The 15,023-nt window shown below is 41.1% G+C and overlaps 1 protein-coding gene across 1 annotated transcript in view; it reads left to right on the top strand.

Annotated features, from left to right (window-relative positions):
- The first annotated feature begins 1,173 nt into the window (after positions 1–1,173).
- The window catches only part of LOC113406596 (interferon alpha/beta receptor 1-like), a 28,472-nt gene continuing 14,622 nt past the window's right edge, over positions 1,174–15,023 (top strand). Inside the window, exons 1-4 of the mRNA XM_026652185.1 lie at positions 1,174–1,293; positions 10,380–10,576; positions 11,812–11,969; positions 14,066–14,213. Coding sequence (XP_026507970.1) covers positions 1,175–1,293; positions 10,380–10,576; positions 11,812–11,969; positions 14,066–14,213 — 622 coding nt within the window. The 5' untranslated portion in view covers position 1,174. The remainder of the gene's footprint in view (positions 1,294–10,379; positions 10,577–11,811; positions 11,970–14,065; positions 14,214–15,023) is intronic.

Here is a 15,023-nt window from a genome sequence, read left to right as displayed (position 1 = left end):
AGCTGCGCGCTGCCCCAGGGCCCAGGGAGGAAAGGTGAGTGGCCCCGGCTTGCCGCGGTTCCCCCAGCGCGGCTGCCCTGTCCTCGCTTTTGGGTCTTTAAATAGCCGTCCGGGGGGAAATCCCGGACATTTTTAGCTTTTTACAAATTCCCCCCGGACGGCTATTTAAAGACCCAAAAGCCGGACATGTCCGGGGAAACCCGGACATATGGTAACCCTAGAATTAAGTAACAGTCTTTCCTTCCATTTCTTAAAGGAGTATTTTATTAAAAAGTGGGATAGTTGCTGTCTGAAGAGTTACCATGTGTTATGTATTAAAAAAAAAAAAAAATAGAAAGTCTGCAAGTTTCATTTCCTTTATCTCCACTCTTACGCACACACAATAACTGTGTCTTCCCTTTCCTGCCACCATTTTCCTGTCTTCAAAATAACAACAAAAAATCTGTTCAAGACTGATTCCCATTTCTCCACCATCTCCATTCTCCTGAAATAAAAAGATGCAGAGTATTGGTCCATCTTCAGTCTCTTCTCTGCTCATTCTTGTTTGTGTCTTGAAGCATTTTTACCATTTACCCTCCAAACTTTTTATGGAGGACACTAACCAGCACTACTCTTGCTCAAGAGGAAATGTTGGGTTGCTGCAAAGGAATCCCAGGGTCATACTGTGTGGAGAAGTCTTTGTGGTGATCGTATCTCAAAATATATTGTAGCAGGGAGAAAGGTCATAGATCTTCTGGGTCCATTTTACAGCTGTGAAATGGTAGAGAGCAGCAGACACCTCTCTAGTAGAGCTTCTGCCCAGAGATCCAAGTGTTGAAAGCTGGCACTGCACTTGCTTTTTAAATGCTTTGGCTGACATGCATTCAGAACCAGTGAATTCTTCCATGCACTAAGTCTTGAAACCCTGTATAAAAAGAGAAAAAAATTGAATCCCAATTATAGAGGAGAAATCTCTATTAATAGGCTAAGAAGCAATGAATTATCTTGCTATTTCAATAGGCTTGAGTGCTTTTTAACTGTACTAAACTTAGTATTCTATTTTAATTTTTAACATGTAAAGATTACTGTTGTGGAACTGATGTCACACATCCTTAAACTTTGTGTACAATAACATTTTCCCCAACCTCTTCCTATCTCTCCCCCCTCTCCCTGCCCCAATATTTTTGTAGGCCAAATGAATCTGATGAGCCCTCAGAATGTTCAAGTTGATGTTGTAAACACAAATTTCACTCTAAGATGGAGCTGGGGTAGTGAGAATGACTTCAGTGTGACATTTTCAGCTCAGTACCAACGGTAAGCTTACTTTTTTACTGTGAGCCAAAATTATTTGACATCCATTTCCTAAGAAGGGGAAAAAACAAAACAAAAACCCACCACTGTGGTTTGTTTGTTTATTGATATAAAAATTGTTAAAAATAAGCACAAGAGCACACTGGTGACCCAAGAAATGTGATGCTTTTATAGTGGTTTGTGTGCTGCTTTTCATCACTCTGTATAGTTTGAACATGTAGCCACATTTTTAACACCCCAAATCTGGAACTGTTTTTGGTTACAAGAGTTTCAAAACATTGATGTTAGTGTTTGAAGTGGTACTAATCTTCTGTAATTCATAGAGCTTTGGGAGTCCTGGCTTTCTAGTAGTGCATCCTTACACCCAGGCTGTCCCAAAGTGTGAACTGCTAAATCTGGGAATCTACAAGCATTTTAGGGGCATATCAAGGGTTGTCCCTTAGACACAGTGGTCTTTAGGTTAAAAGTTGCAGTTCAGTCTACTGGTTAAAACCTAGTTCCAGCTAGGTTAAGGGATAATTCTGATGTGGTTGTATTTGTAGTGCACAGAAGCTCTCCCACCGACATAGCACTGTGCACGCTACCACTTACGTTTTTCACATCCCTGAGCAACATAAGCTTTGCCAACATATGTGGTAATGTAGATGCCAAAATACATGTGTGCCATAACTTTATTTATTTAGATTTCTATCAGTGTGGATTTTGTCCTAAAGAATCACTAAAAAAATATAGAAGAGCAAAATTTTCATTTATATCAGTGGATGCTGGATCAGGCCCAGAATGAATTCTTAAATCAACGTGAATGCCAAAATATGTACTTGCCCAATCGTCCAAGTGGATTAGAGGCCTATCTGAATCTTACAAAATTGGAATTTTAGTTTCTTTCAGAAGATTGGATTAGATCGGATATGTGCAGGGGGAACATCTTTATGGGAATTATCAAAACTAGGAGGAGCTGCACTGGCGGTCTTGCTTGTACCAATCTAGATTAATTTTTCTCACTGCTGTGCATTTAAATGATCAGTCTTTGTATAAAAACAACAAGGAGTCCTCTGGCACCTTAAAGACTAACAGATTTATTTGAGCATAAGTTTTTTTACCCACGAAAGCTTATGCCAAAATAAATCTTAGTCTTTAAGGTGTCAACGGACTCGTTGTTTTTGCGGATATAGACTAACATGTCTACCCCTCTGATACTTGAGTCTTTGTATAGAAATGCTTTAGCTTTTTTTGTAAGAAAACATCACTGAGAAACTTTTAAAATGCAGCACGAAGGGAAAACACAATCCTGTGCTGAATGTAAGAGTCTGGAGACATAACACAAATTTATCCAAAGTAAGGCAATCCCTGAGTATATCAAATTGAACAGCATAGACAGACTCATCTTAAAAATTTAGTATCAAGTGCACACACGGTTTATTTAAATATGTATATCCTGTACTTGTGAAGCTGTGTTGCATGCATTTCAGTCATGCCGCCAGTATGGACAAAAACACCCCAGCACACCATACTCTCTCACTGTTCATCAACATGTGAAGGGTCAGGTCATGCACTGCTAACTGGTGCCACAGGACTGCCCCAGAGATTTATGGATATGCAGGATTGAGAGTTGTGGGAATTTTGCTACACACTGCCTAGTCGATGTCATCAACCATGTTGACTCTGACTCTGGCTGGTGCAGTAGTCCTCAATAGATTATGCATGTTTGTTGCAACACTTTTTTGGGGTAGCTAGAACCATAAACCACTGTTACCTGCAAGGCAAGATTAAGACTAGCAGAGTCTCAAGGAGTATGCTGGTGAAGCGGATACACTGATGTGGCAGGGAGCTGACACACAGTTTAAGCTCCAGCAAAACTCTCCTTTGCTGAGGCAGAGAGGTAAAATTCAGAGTCCCAGCTCCTGAACCCCCTGGAAAAGCATTTCCCTGCAGCATCCAGACCCTGTTACTTGGTGCCCACAGAAATACCAAGTGTGCTGTCTCAAAAAAGACAGACTACGCACCAGTCTCTTGGCTCAGCTGAGATTGCACACTTCACTTTAATACAACAGCACTGATGTGATTATGGTAAAACTAAAATTAAATGTATTAATGAACAGAGATTTAAGTGATACTAAACAGAGATAATAGAAACAGAAAAGGATACAAGTAAAACAAATAAAACACACTTCCTAGTGTCTATAATTTAACAGATTACAATCCTGGTCTCAGGCAATTTCTTACCTACAGTCCATTTTCAGTATCCTCAACCCACATGGTTGGGGGGATCTACCTTTCACAGATTCCAAGTGTGTTTGGCCCCTTTTTGTCTCTTAAGCGATGGATAACAAAGGAGTCCTCCTTCTTTCCTTTTATAATCTAGAAAACCTTTGAAATGTATTTGAAAAATAAACCCAGGAAAAGTTCCCCTCTCCTGTTGTTCTTCATGGTGCTGGTGCCAAGCCCCTTCTTCATCCTCTTGTCAACTTGCTTACTTAATTGGCCTGATCACTTTGTTTACCTTAGATGCAAATGTACTTTTATTGTCTTTTTCTTGTAATCAAGCCATACTGTTTTTCTCATCTGCCTGTTAGCTTGATCCATGGAGACCGGCAAATCCACATTCCTTTATCTAGGGCAAGCTCATTTATCAACTGCCTCTACAACATTTTTAACATAAGAATGGCCATACTGGGTCAGACCAATGGTCCATCTAGCACAGGATCCTAACTTCTGACAGTAGCTGGTGCCAGATGCTTGGGAGGGAATGAACAGAACAGGGAAGATATCAAGTGATCCATCCCCTGTCCTCCATTCCCAGCTTTTGGCATTTGGAAATTTAGGGACACTGTGATTGGGTGTAAAGGTCGCACACGGATGAGGAAGGGGCCAGAGAGGCCCTGGCAGCAGGGCTAACCCCACCCCTCTTGCCCTGCCAATCATGCATGATAGGGAGGAGGCCTTTAAAAGGGAGGAAGCTGCAATCAGCAGTGGGGGAAAGAGCAGGATCACCCTAAGCAGCAGACTGAAGGAGTGACTCCCAAAGCTGTGGAGGGAACTTCTGGGCAGGAAACCTTCAAACCAACCCTGAGGAGAATGCAGTGGACTCCCAGGGTAAGACAAACAAGCTGAGCCCATCCCAGAAACCAAGCCAGAGTGATTTCCCCAAACCCATTGCAAAGGGGCTGGATTGTTGGCAGCACTATAGACTTGCCACGTCCCCCACCCGTTTGCTGGGATCGCAGGGAGGGAGTATCCCTGAATATGTGGGAATTCTTGACTCATTTTGATCGTCCAGTCAGAGAGACTTAAGGAGCTCCACAAAAGGAAGAAACCCCCTGGTAATAGTGGGGAAGTGCAGCCTGGTTTGTGACCACCCAGTGTAGTTCACTGGGTGTGGTCAGGTTCCCCCACTGCCTAAGCGAGGAACCATCAAGGACTGCGTTACAGACACTTGGAGCATGGGGTTGTCTCCCTGACCACCTTGGCTAATAACCACTGATGGACCTATCCTCCATAATAGCATATTAAGAACATATTTCCAGCGCGCATATATATATATATATATATATATATATATATAATCAATCTCCTTATATACAACTCATACATACATCACACAATGATATTCATGACCAGTGTGTCACCAGTTTTCATATGATACATTACAAGACATTGTTGGGCTAATTATTCTGTCTCTGTGTTGGTTGTAGTAAGTTTATCAGACCTGTTGGGATTTATTGTTACATAACCATGTGCCCTTTGCCAGTTGCCATAAAGGAGCTCTTAGGATCACAGTTGGATGATGTGATGACATATGTGTAGGGGCCCCAACGGCCATGAAGTCTGCTCTTCCCTGTGAAATCTGCCAGGGAGGGGCAGGGCTGGGGGCACCCCAGCCTGGGCTCCTATCATGCACCAGACTCTGGCCACTAGTCCTGGTGGGGCTGGGGACTTGCTTGCTTTTCTCTTTTAGGGGTTGCTCCTGGGGCTGGTGAGACCCCACCTCTGGGAACCTCCCCCTGCTGCCGGAAGCTCCACACCTCCACCGCGTCCTTCCCCCATCGCTCCCCAGCTGTGGACGGAGGAGTCATTGTACATGGAGTAGCAGCAGAGCTTCTTGCAGATTGCTGGGGGGGTGGGGGGTGGATCCTGGAGGTGGATCTGACCCAGCCCTGGGAGCAGCCCCTGCATAAGAGAAAGAAGTCCTGTCCCTCTTCAGCCCGTCCGAGACTACTGGAGCCTAATGCATAGTAGGAGCCATCGGCTGGGGTGCCCCCAGCCAACAGCATCGGAACTGGGGCCATGCCCCTCCACTCTTTAATGTGGGTGTAGCTTGGAGGGCAGAGGGCGGCATTGGCCCCACAAACTGCAATACTTGCACATTTATCAGCTCCCCCATTGCCTGCAATTTGCAGTTGCTGTCCCCTGCCCCCAAACTATGCCCATGTTAAAAAGTGGGGCAACATGGCTCCCAGTCCCACAGTTCCGGCACTGGTGGTCCCCCACTTCTAAGAAGGTCCCCAGCCCTGCCTCTTCCCATCTCCAGGCCCAGCACTCATAATTTAAAGGGGCATTGGGCTGGCTGGGAGATGGGGGCCCCGGTGCCCCCCAACCACAAGTCTCTGGGCAGTCACCCACCCATAATGCTAGCCCTGCCATCTCCCCCAAAGTGATTGCCCCCACCATACCATGCAACCTTCACATCAGCACTGTCCCCTATTCTCCAGCTGCCCAGCTCTGAAGGCAGCACCTCCGTCAGCAGCAGCTGAGAAGTAAGGGTGGTAATGCTGTGACCCCCCCTACAGTAGCCTTGTGGGGACGGACACACACACACACACCCCTCTTGTCGGTTGGGATCCCCATGCTTATAACACCCTGAAATTTCAAATGTAAGTATCTGAAACCATGAAATTGACTACTTTTAAAATCCTAGGACTGTGAAATTGACCAAAATGGACTGTGAATTTGGTAGGGCCCTAATTATGTATCAATGTGTATATCTGTAGGTCTGTACCTGTGATAATTTGAATGTTCTCAACATACTGAAAAAGTGCAAAAGAGCAAATGCTAGAAACTTGAGAATTTCACTATGAAAACACCGTATTATGGTTCCCATTGCAGCCAGGACACTGACTCTTGGTAGTACTTTGTGTTTGGGAAACACCATAGAATTAAGTGTCTGAAAATTCAATCCTAAACTGATGCACCCCTAAGAAGCAACCATGGCATAGTTCCCGCAAATCATATAATTCCTGTGTAGATGTTCCCCAGTATTGGCATGCATATCATTTGTAAGAACACATTCAATAGTAACACTGCATATTGTAAAAGATGCATATAACAGATTATGTGGCTGCATTGAGATCCATACCTTTTTGAATTGCTGATTGTGTTTCAAATCATCTGTTTGGCTCAGAATTGAAAAACACAAGATTTGTGAATATTCCCCAGTAAAGAACTCTGATTAGCTGGTCAAGGTCTTTATAAATACAGAAAGAGAAACAATGGCTGGGTGCTCTTAATTTACAAACTTTAGTCATCAGATTAAACTGTTTTTATATCCTTATGTTCAGTTAGCTCCTTTTTTTTTTTAGTTTGTGCTTCTTGCTTCTTTCTAATGTGGCTATTATTTCTCATTACCCCTTTCCCAACAAATAAATGCACAAACTTGTCTGGCTTAGTAGCAACTCCATAATTAAGATGTCAGAGAGAGAATTATATTATGTATTTGAACATGAAGATTAGGTGTGCTTCTCTTTATCTTTTGGGTGGGAGAAAGTTGGCTTCAAAAATACAGGGTTTACCTCAGAAACATGTAACACTGTCCTGCTGAAGACAAAATATAGTGGTTATACAACATCTTTAATGGTTATTTCTCAGTTTTCCAATTTTTTCCACTTTTAATCAGGAGAGTCATCTCTCTCCTATTGTTTGTGCCACTTCCTGATGTCTGAATTGTCTTTTGGAGACAGGTGATTTTTGGTGAGAAGCCCAGTTCTGATAGGATAGAATAGTTAACTCTCCTGTGTTTTTATTTTATTCTGTTTTCTTTTTCCCATTTGTTGTTTCTTATTTCCTATTCTGTCTCCTTTCCTTCATTTCTCTCCTTCCCTCCTCCAGTCTACTCTCCCCTCAGCTATATTCTTTACTATTCACAACTGTAACTCCTTTTCCCCCATCCCTTTCCTTTGCCACTTAGGTCTCCTCCAAGCACTTTTTGCAACCCCTATTCTATCAGGGCACTTGAGGGGTAATAAAATACACCCCAGTTTGGTAGTGCATTCAGGGTTTAATCCCAAAAACGATAATCCTGAAATTATCTTTATTTTTTTCTGTTGTGTTTAAATGTTGACTAGAAAAGCAAATTGGCAGCATGGATTCCTTATTCAATAACACTGCTCTACAGCCAAAATGCTTCTGAAATAAATGTAGTCAAACTTTACTAATTCTGAGTCACTGAGAACGAAAATGATGCTTAAAATTGTTGATTGGCTCTAGTTTTCAAGATATGCTATTGGGTCAGTATTTACGACCCTTGACTTGGGAATGGCGGAGGATAAGTGAGTTATAAAGGGAAGGGATCTCAATTTAAACCAGAAATGACTAAAATACATCTTTGACTGGATCTATGAATAAATCTATGACTGGGTTTGGACAGTACTTGCTTTTTAGGCAAAACAATGAATGATGCAATCTGAAGCTGGTATTGCGTCATACATGATATGAATTGCATCATGTTATTCCTAGAAGTCATGGATGATGCAATCATAACGAAGCTTACATCACTCTGCTGAACAAATTGCCCTATATCAGCTCTAGAAATCATACAGTGTCGTGCTCTCTTATTTGTCAGTGTTTGATTTTGCAAAGGGACACATTTCTGTTTAGCCAAAGTGAGCAGAGATGCCTCGTACTTGTGTGAACAGTGCAGATAACTTCTGCTATGTTTGTGGTGAAGTGACTTTTGCATCACAAAAGCGCAGTATAACCACTATGGTTAAGAGAGCCTATCACCTTTCTTTTGGCTGCAAAATTGGAGATCAGGACAAGAGGTGGGCCCCACACATATGCTGCAACACTTGTGCAACAAACCTTCGCCAGTGGTTGAACAGGAAAAGGAAATCTATGCCTTTTGCAGTGCCAATGATTTGGAGAGAGCCAACAGATCATAACAGCAATTGTTACTTCTGCATGGTGCCTCCAGTTGGGAAAGGTGTGTCAAAGAAGAAAGTGGACTGTGCATTATCCAAACATTCCATCAGCTATACGCCCAGTACCCCACGGAGAAGGACTGCCGGTTCCTGATGCACCAGAATCATTCTCACTTGAGTCAGACGAGGAAGAGGATGAAACTTCTGGTCCTGAACCATCAATGTCACAGGGCCCACATTTTCTCCTATCCTCCTCCTCTGAACCACACCTCATAACACAAGGTGAACTGAATGACCTTGTCAGGGATTTGGAACTACCCAAGAGTAAGGCAGAGCTGTTGGGCTCCAGACTACAGCAGTGGAATCTCCTGGCAGGTGATGTTAGGGTTTCCATGTTCCGTGACCGTCAAAAGGATCTTGTCCCATTCTTCTTCATGGAAGGTGATCTTGTAGCCTGCAACAACATCGATGGTGTGATGGCAGCCCTCAACATCGTTAACGATCCAGATGAGTGGAGACTGTTCATTGATTCATCGAAGACGAGTCTTAAAGCTGTTTTACTGCATAATGGCAATGTTTTGCCATAATTCCAGTTGGTCATGCAGTCCATATGAAGGAAACCTATGACAACATGAAACAACTTTTGAGGTGCATAAACTATGACCAACATCAGTGGCAGCTTTGTGGCGATTTGAAGGTTGTTTGCTCTCTTGCTTGGTCTACAGACTGGATACACAAAGTACTGCTGTTTTCTCTGCGAATGGGATAGTCGTGCAAGAGATTCCCACTACATCAAGAAAGATTGGCCACTCCGACAGTCATTGGAGCCTGGGAGGAAAAGTGTTCAGCATCCACCACTTGTTGAATCAAGGAAGATTTTGTTACCACCCTTACACATCAAGCTGGGTCTGATGAAGAACTTTGTCAAGGCCATTGACAAAACACAAGCAGCTTTCAAGTACCTCCGTGGAAAATTTCCAAGGTTAAGTGAAGCTAAGATAAAGGAAGGTGTCTTTGTTGGTCCTCAGATTCGTCAACTTCTTCGAGATGATGCATTTGACCATGCACTGCGTGGCAAGGAAAAGACGGCATGGAAAGCCTTCCAGTTAGTGGCAATAAATTTTCTCGGAAACAACAAGGCAGACAACTACAGGTTGTTGGTGGAAAACCTCCTCAAGGCATACAAAAGCCTTGGTTGCAACATGTCACTAAAGATACATTTTTTGCACTCTCATCTAGATTTTTTTCCCACCGAACTGCGGAGCAGTGAGCGACGAGCACGGCGAGCGATTTCACCAGGACATTGCAACAATGGAGAAACGCTATCAGGGCAAATGGAGCCCATCAATGCTTGCAGACTATTGCTGGACAGTGACAAGAGATGCTCCATTTAATGAATACAAGAGACAAGCCAAGAAGCGCCGAGTAGATACTGAATAGGACTAAACTATGTACAGAATAGTTTTTTGCCTTTTGTTTCATAATACATTTTATTTATATAACCCTTTTGTTGATTTTTAAAGTGTTACATAAACAGGACAGGTGAAATATTATCATGTAAAGCAACCATAAACACATGAAAAGACCTAGGTTTACAATTTATGATTAAAACTCTACTATCTACACAATATACATAGACATAAAATGTAAAAACTTAAATATCTTAGAAACAGTAGCCAATCAGTTGTTTTAATTGTCATATTTGAATTCAGCACATCAAAATACATAATAAATAGCACATTTTCTCTCTGAAGCAGACAACTTCTCAAAAATTGTAGACCAGTGTAATTAACCCAGGCTAGCATTCATTAACCTAAATTAAACAGGTATTCTAGAATTCTGAGACCAGTTGAATAGATTTTTGACCACCAGATGGTGCTGATCAAAATACAAAATGAATGTTTACGTTTATCTTTTATCACCAATAGAAACCTACTTTTATTTTTTTACTTGCAGAACATTTGAGGATTTTGGGAAAGAAGAAACAACAGATTGGAAAGAGCTATCTGGCTGTCAGAATGTCACTGTCACAGAATGTGACTTCTCCTCGGCAATGACAGCTTATTTAGATTCTTATAATGTGCGTATAAGAGCTGAAAGAGGGGAAGAAAAATCTCTGTGGTCTACTATATCATTTATACCAGATTTAATAGGTATGAACTACATATGTACTTTGTTATTAAACAGGTTAATTATTTTTCAATTTACGGTGTTACAGCACAATATAAAATACAATGTAGAGGTTTGTATTTGTATTATTATTGGCTCTGCTGTTTTATAGAGCAACTGCCTTTTTATGCTTTTAGTAATAGTATTTATATAGTAACTTTCCTGAGATCTTGTCCAAACACAAGTTATGCTGTTTTAAATAACTTGACTAAAACAGTACAAACCCCTTCCATAAGGATGGCTAAATCCCATTTGTACCTTTGAAAATCTCACCCATAATGTCTAATTTCCCAACCTTTACTACATTTTAGCACTGTATGAAATATGCAATGAATAGACTTGTATTGCTTGGACCATGTTATTTTTATTATCAAATATGTAATGAAATATTTACATTTAATCTAATTAGTAATCAAAATACCTGTGAAGTATGTAAATTAAGATTATTTTGAGACCCTTAGCTCTGACTATTCTGACTTGCATGCTTAGTTATAAGCTTAACATTACTATAACCTATCTAATGTAATAAGCAGCTTTAAGTGATGGTCATGAAAAATTTGACCGATGAGCCCACCATACATGGTGTGCGTCAGTTAGTCTTCCCAACTTTTGAGCTGTGCAGCACTCGAGTGGTAAAGTGGTGTGATGTAGGGCCCTTTATGTTTGCAGGTAATGGTTTTCTATGGTGGCCATCTCTACGCTGTACCCACCCCAATGAATTTCATTCCTAGCATTAGGGAAGAGGCAGGATGGTCCAGATAGGGAATCAGCTCTCCCCCAAAGTATCATATGTGTCATTGCCCCTGTGCTGATGTTGGCAAATGTATTTGAGAAGCTAGCGTTCCAGCAGTCCTACCGTCTACCTTTAATTTACCACGAATGATAACCTATATACAGCTGAATCCTTCCATTAATATTGGGTTGGTTCTTGGGGAATGGGCTTTTTTAAAGTAAGTCTTTCTTGTAACCTTATTCCACAAATTTATGACTCTTCATTTCAGAATCAGGAAGTTACCGTAATATTGTTACAGCCAGTAAGTATTACGTTAACTGTCTTCGGTCCCAGATAACACTTGGAGTTTATTCAGTTAAGCTACTGTTAGATTCTACCTGAAGAACTGAAAATTAGGCAGTTCCTTGTAGTTTACTTGTTCAAACATGTAACTTTTGGTTTTTCAACAAAGTTGTTGTGCTTCATGATAATGTTTAATTTTTGCAGCTAAAATTGGTCCTCCAGGAGTGCAGTTAGAATCCATAGCTGGAGTGGTGAAAATCAACATTTCCCCTCCAGAAGAAAATCAGAACAGAAAAATGTGGAGAAATGATAAACGTTTTACCTACAATGCAATGTTCTGGGAAAACTCATCAAATACAGAGGTATGATAGGGATTGACTTTCTAAATTAAGGTTAAAATATTGTTTGATTTACTTCAGTTGCTGAGTCACTTCCTAGAATTAAATTCTGCTTTTTAGTATTTTATACATATAATATATCCTAATTTCTATCTGTAGCTTGGTACATTCACTGTTAAAAATAAAGTGCATTGATTTGCTAGGCTGTATTACATCTCTTGCTCAAAGTTTTGGTTCAGTTGCTAATGTCATTAAGCTGGTCCATGCTTAGTTGCTTAAGAACATAACGGCAATACTGGGTCAGACCAGTGGTCCCTGTAGCTCAGTGTCCTGTCTTCCAACAACGGCCAATGCCAGGTGCTTCAGAGGGAATGAACAGAACAGACAATCATTGAGTGATCCATCCCCTGCCGCCCATTCCCAGCTTCTGGCAGACAAAGGCTAGGACACTCAAAGCATGATGTTCTATCCCTGACCGTCCTGGCTAATAGCCATTGATGGGCCTATCCTCCATGAACTTATAGTTCTTTTTTAAATCCTGTTACAGTTTTGGCCTTCATGACATCCACTGGCTACATGTTTCATAGGTTGACTGAGCATTGCGTGAAGAAGTATTTCTTTTTGTTTGTTTTAAACCTGCTGCCTGTTAATTTCATTGGGTGACCCCTAATTCTTGTGTTATGTGAAGGGGTGAATAAGGAAATGTTATACACTATCTCCACACCAGTCAAGATTTTTATAGACCTCTCTCATATCCCCCTTTTGACTTCACTTTTCCAAGCTGAAAAGTCCTAATCTTTTTAATCTCTCCTCATATGGAAACTGTTCCATACCCCTATTCATTTTTGTTGCCATTCTCTGTATCTTTTCCAATTCTAATACATCTTTTTTGAGATGCGGTGACCAAATCTGCACACACTCTTCAGCTGTGTCTACACTACGCACCTTTTAGCGACACAGCTGTGCCACTACAGCCATGCCACTAAAAGGCGAACAGTGTAGCTGCTGTTTGTCAGCAGGAGAGAGCTCTCCTGCCAACAAAAAATTTCTACCCCCAACGAGTGGCAGTAGCTTTGTCGGCAGGAGCGCTCTCCTGCCGACAAAGCGCTGTGCATACTGGTGCTTTTTGACGGCAAAACTTGTTTTGTTTTTTGTTTTGTTTTTTTGGGGGGGGGTTCACACCTATGAATGACAAAAGTTTTGTTGTTCAGGTTCCAGTGTAAACAAAGCCTTTCTCAGTAGAGCTTAAAGGACTTTGCAAAGGAGAATAAGTATCATTATCCTTATTTTACACATTGTAAAACCAGAGCACAGATCCTCTATAGCTAGCATGCCATAAGACTCAGGGTGAAAGAATGCAAGATCTTACCACTTCTGAAAGGAAAATCCCATTTCTTATCTTTAGAAGAGAGGTATGTGAATCGGGTGTATGAAAGGTCTATACATTTTAAGGTCATTTGTTACCATTATTTCGCTGAACAGTACAGGCTTACCTTTTCCTCGTTTTTATTTTTCTCTTCTATCTTCCTGCTTTGTGGCAGGGAAAGGATTTATACATTTGTCTGACTGGTGTAGGAAAGTTGGGAAAATCTCAATTATCAGATAAGAAATTACCATTCAGAACATTAAGACTAGAGAGAAATTATGTATTATTTGACATGCAAAAAATACTGCAGCATAAGAAAAATATAAATCTATTGCTGGGATTCCTTTCTATAGCAAACTGTTATCAAATAGGGAACTATTTAAATTCACTTCAAAATTGCAGAAAGCATTACAAAAACATGGAGTCAATTAATTTTGTTCAGACATTTAAAGCTTTTTTCTTTCCATTCTATACTCCTTGTAAGTTTCAGGTGAGTTTTGAGTATACTGTAGCTTAAGCTGGTTCACAATTCCCACAAATTAAACATGTGCAAAATTACATTGGCATGCCAGTAATATAGTATAAATGAAATATTACCTTATCCCTAATGTCTGAATGTATCCAAATGTCATATGTTCAGGTGACGTCAAGTGATTCTTCAGGACAGTAACACTTCTTATCACAAGTTGAGGCTGTTTGGGAAAGTACAATTACCTTAATATGTTGTTTACAACTGTTTCTTTATGTATTGCAGCCAAAAAGCAAAACTATTAATCGCAGAGACACAATTTATGATCTTGCACCAAAGACTACTTACTGTCTGAAGGTTCAAGCACGCATAATTTCTGAAAGAAAAGTAGGTTCCTTCAGTCCAGTGTACTGCATTAAAACTACAGATAAAGGTAAGAAATAAAAATCCTTTAAACTCTCTAGTAATCAAATCCTACAACTAGCTTGACAGGTTTCAAAATCCATTGCTCCAAAGTAGTAGAACTGTGCAAAATTACCAACATTTCAACTGATTTCTGTGTAACCTCGATAATCTGAACATCAGTTATCCAAACTCCCTGTTATGGACAGCTTAATGTCTTTTAGCATCTACTGAGGTTTTTGATAGTGAAAGGAATTTTCAGTTACCCAAACATAATCGGTGAGCACCATTACATTTAGATTATCGTGGTTCTATTATGCTCCTAGATGCAAAAACAAATATTCCTGTATTTGTGAGTTTGGTTTAGGATAAAACTTTGTTCAATTCCTGTAAGATATTGTTGTGCATACGTGGAAAAACTGAATCAGTTTAGTTGTTCACTGGGAGGAAGGATGTTCCAGTGGCTTGGGTGCACACCTAAGATTTAAAAGACACAAGTTCGATTCCTTGCTCTTTTTTGGGGGGGAGGGATAGCTCAGTGGTTTGAGCATTGGCCTGCTAAATCCAGGGTTGTGAGTTCAATCCTTGAGGGGGCTACTTAGGGATCTGGGGCAAAAATCAGTACTTGGTCCTGCTAGTGAAGGCAGGGGGCTGGACTCGATGATCCTTCGGGGTCCCTTCCAGTTCTATGAGATAGGTATGTCTCCATAATGGGGGGGATAGCTCAGTGGTTTGAGCATTGGCCTGCTAAACCCAGGATTGTGAGTTCAATCCTTGAGGAGGCCATTTAGGGAACTGGGGTAAAAATCTGTCTGGGGATTGGTCCTGCATTGAGCAGAGG

The sequence above is a fragment of the Terrapene carolina genome, unplaced genomic scaffold, assembly GCF_002925995.2.
Source record: "Terrapene carolina triunguis isolate 2854851 unplaced genomic scaffold, T_m_triunguis-2.0 Scaffold31, whole genome shotgun sequence".
In the NCBI taxonomy this organism is placed as follows: Eukaryota; Metazoa; Chordata; order Testudines; family Emydidae; genus Terrapene; species Terrapene triunguis.
The sequence above is the reverse complement of the archived record's forward strand: the minus strand, read 5'-3'. Positions and strand labels throughout refer to the sequence as shown.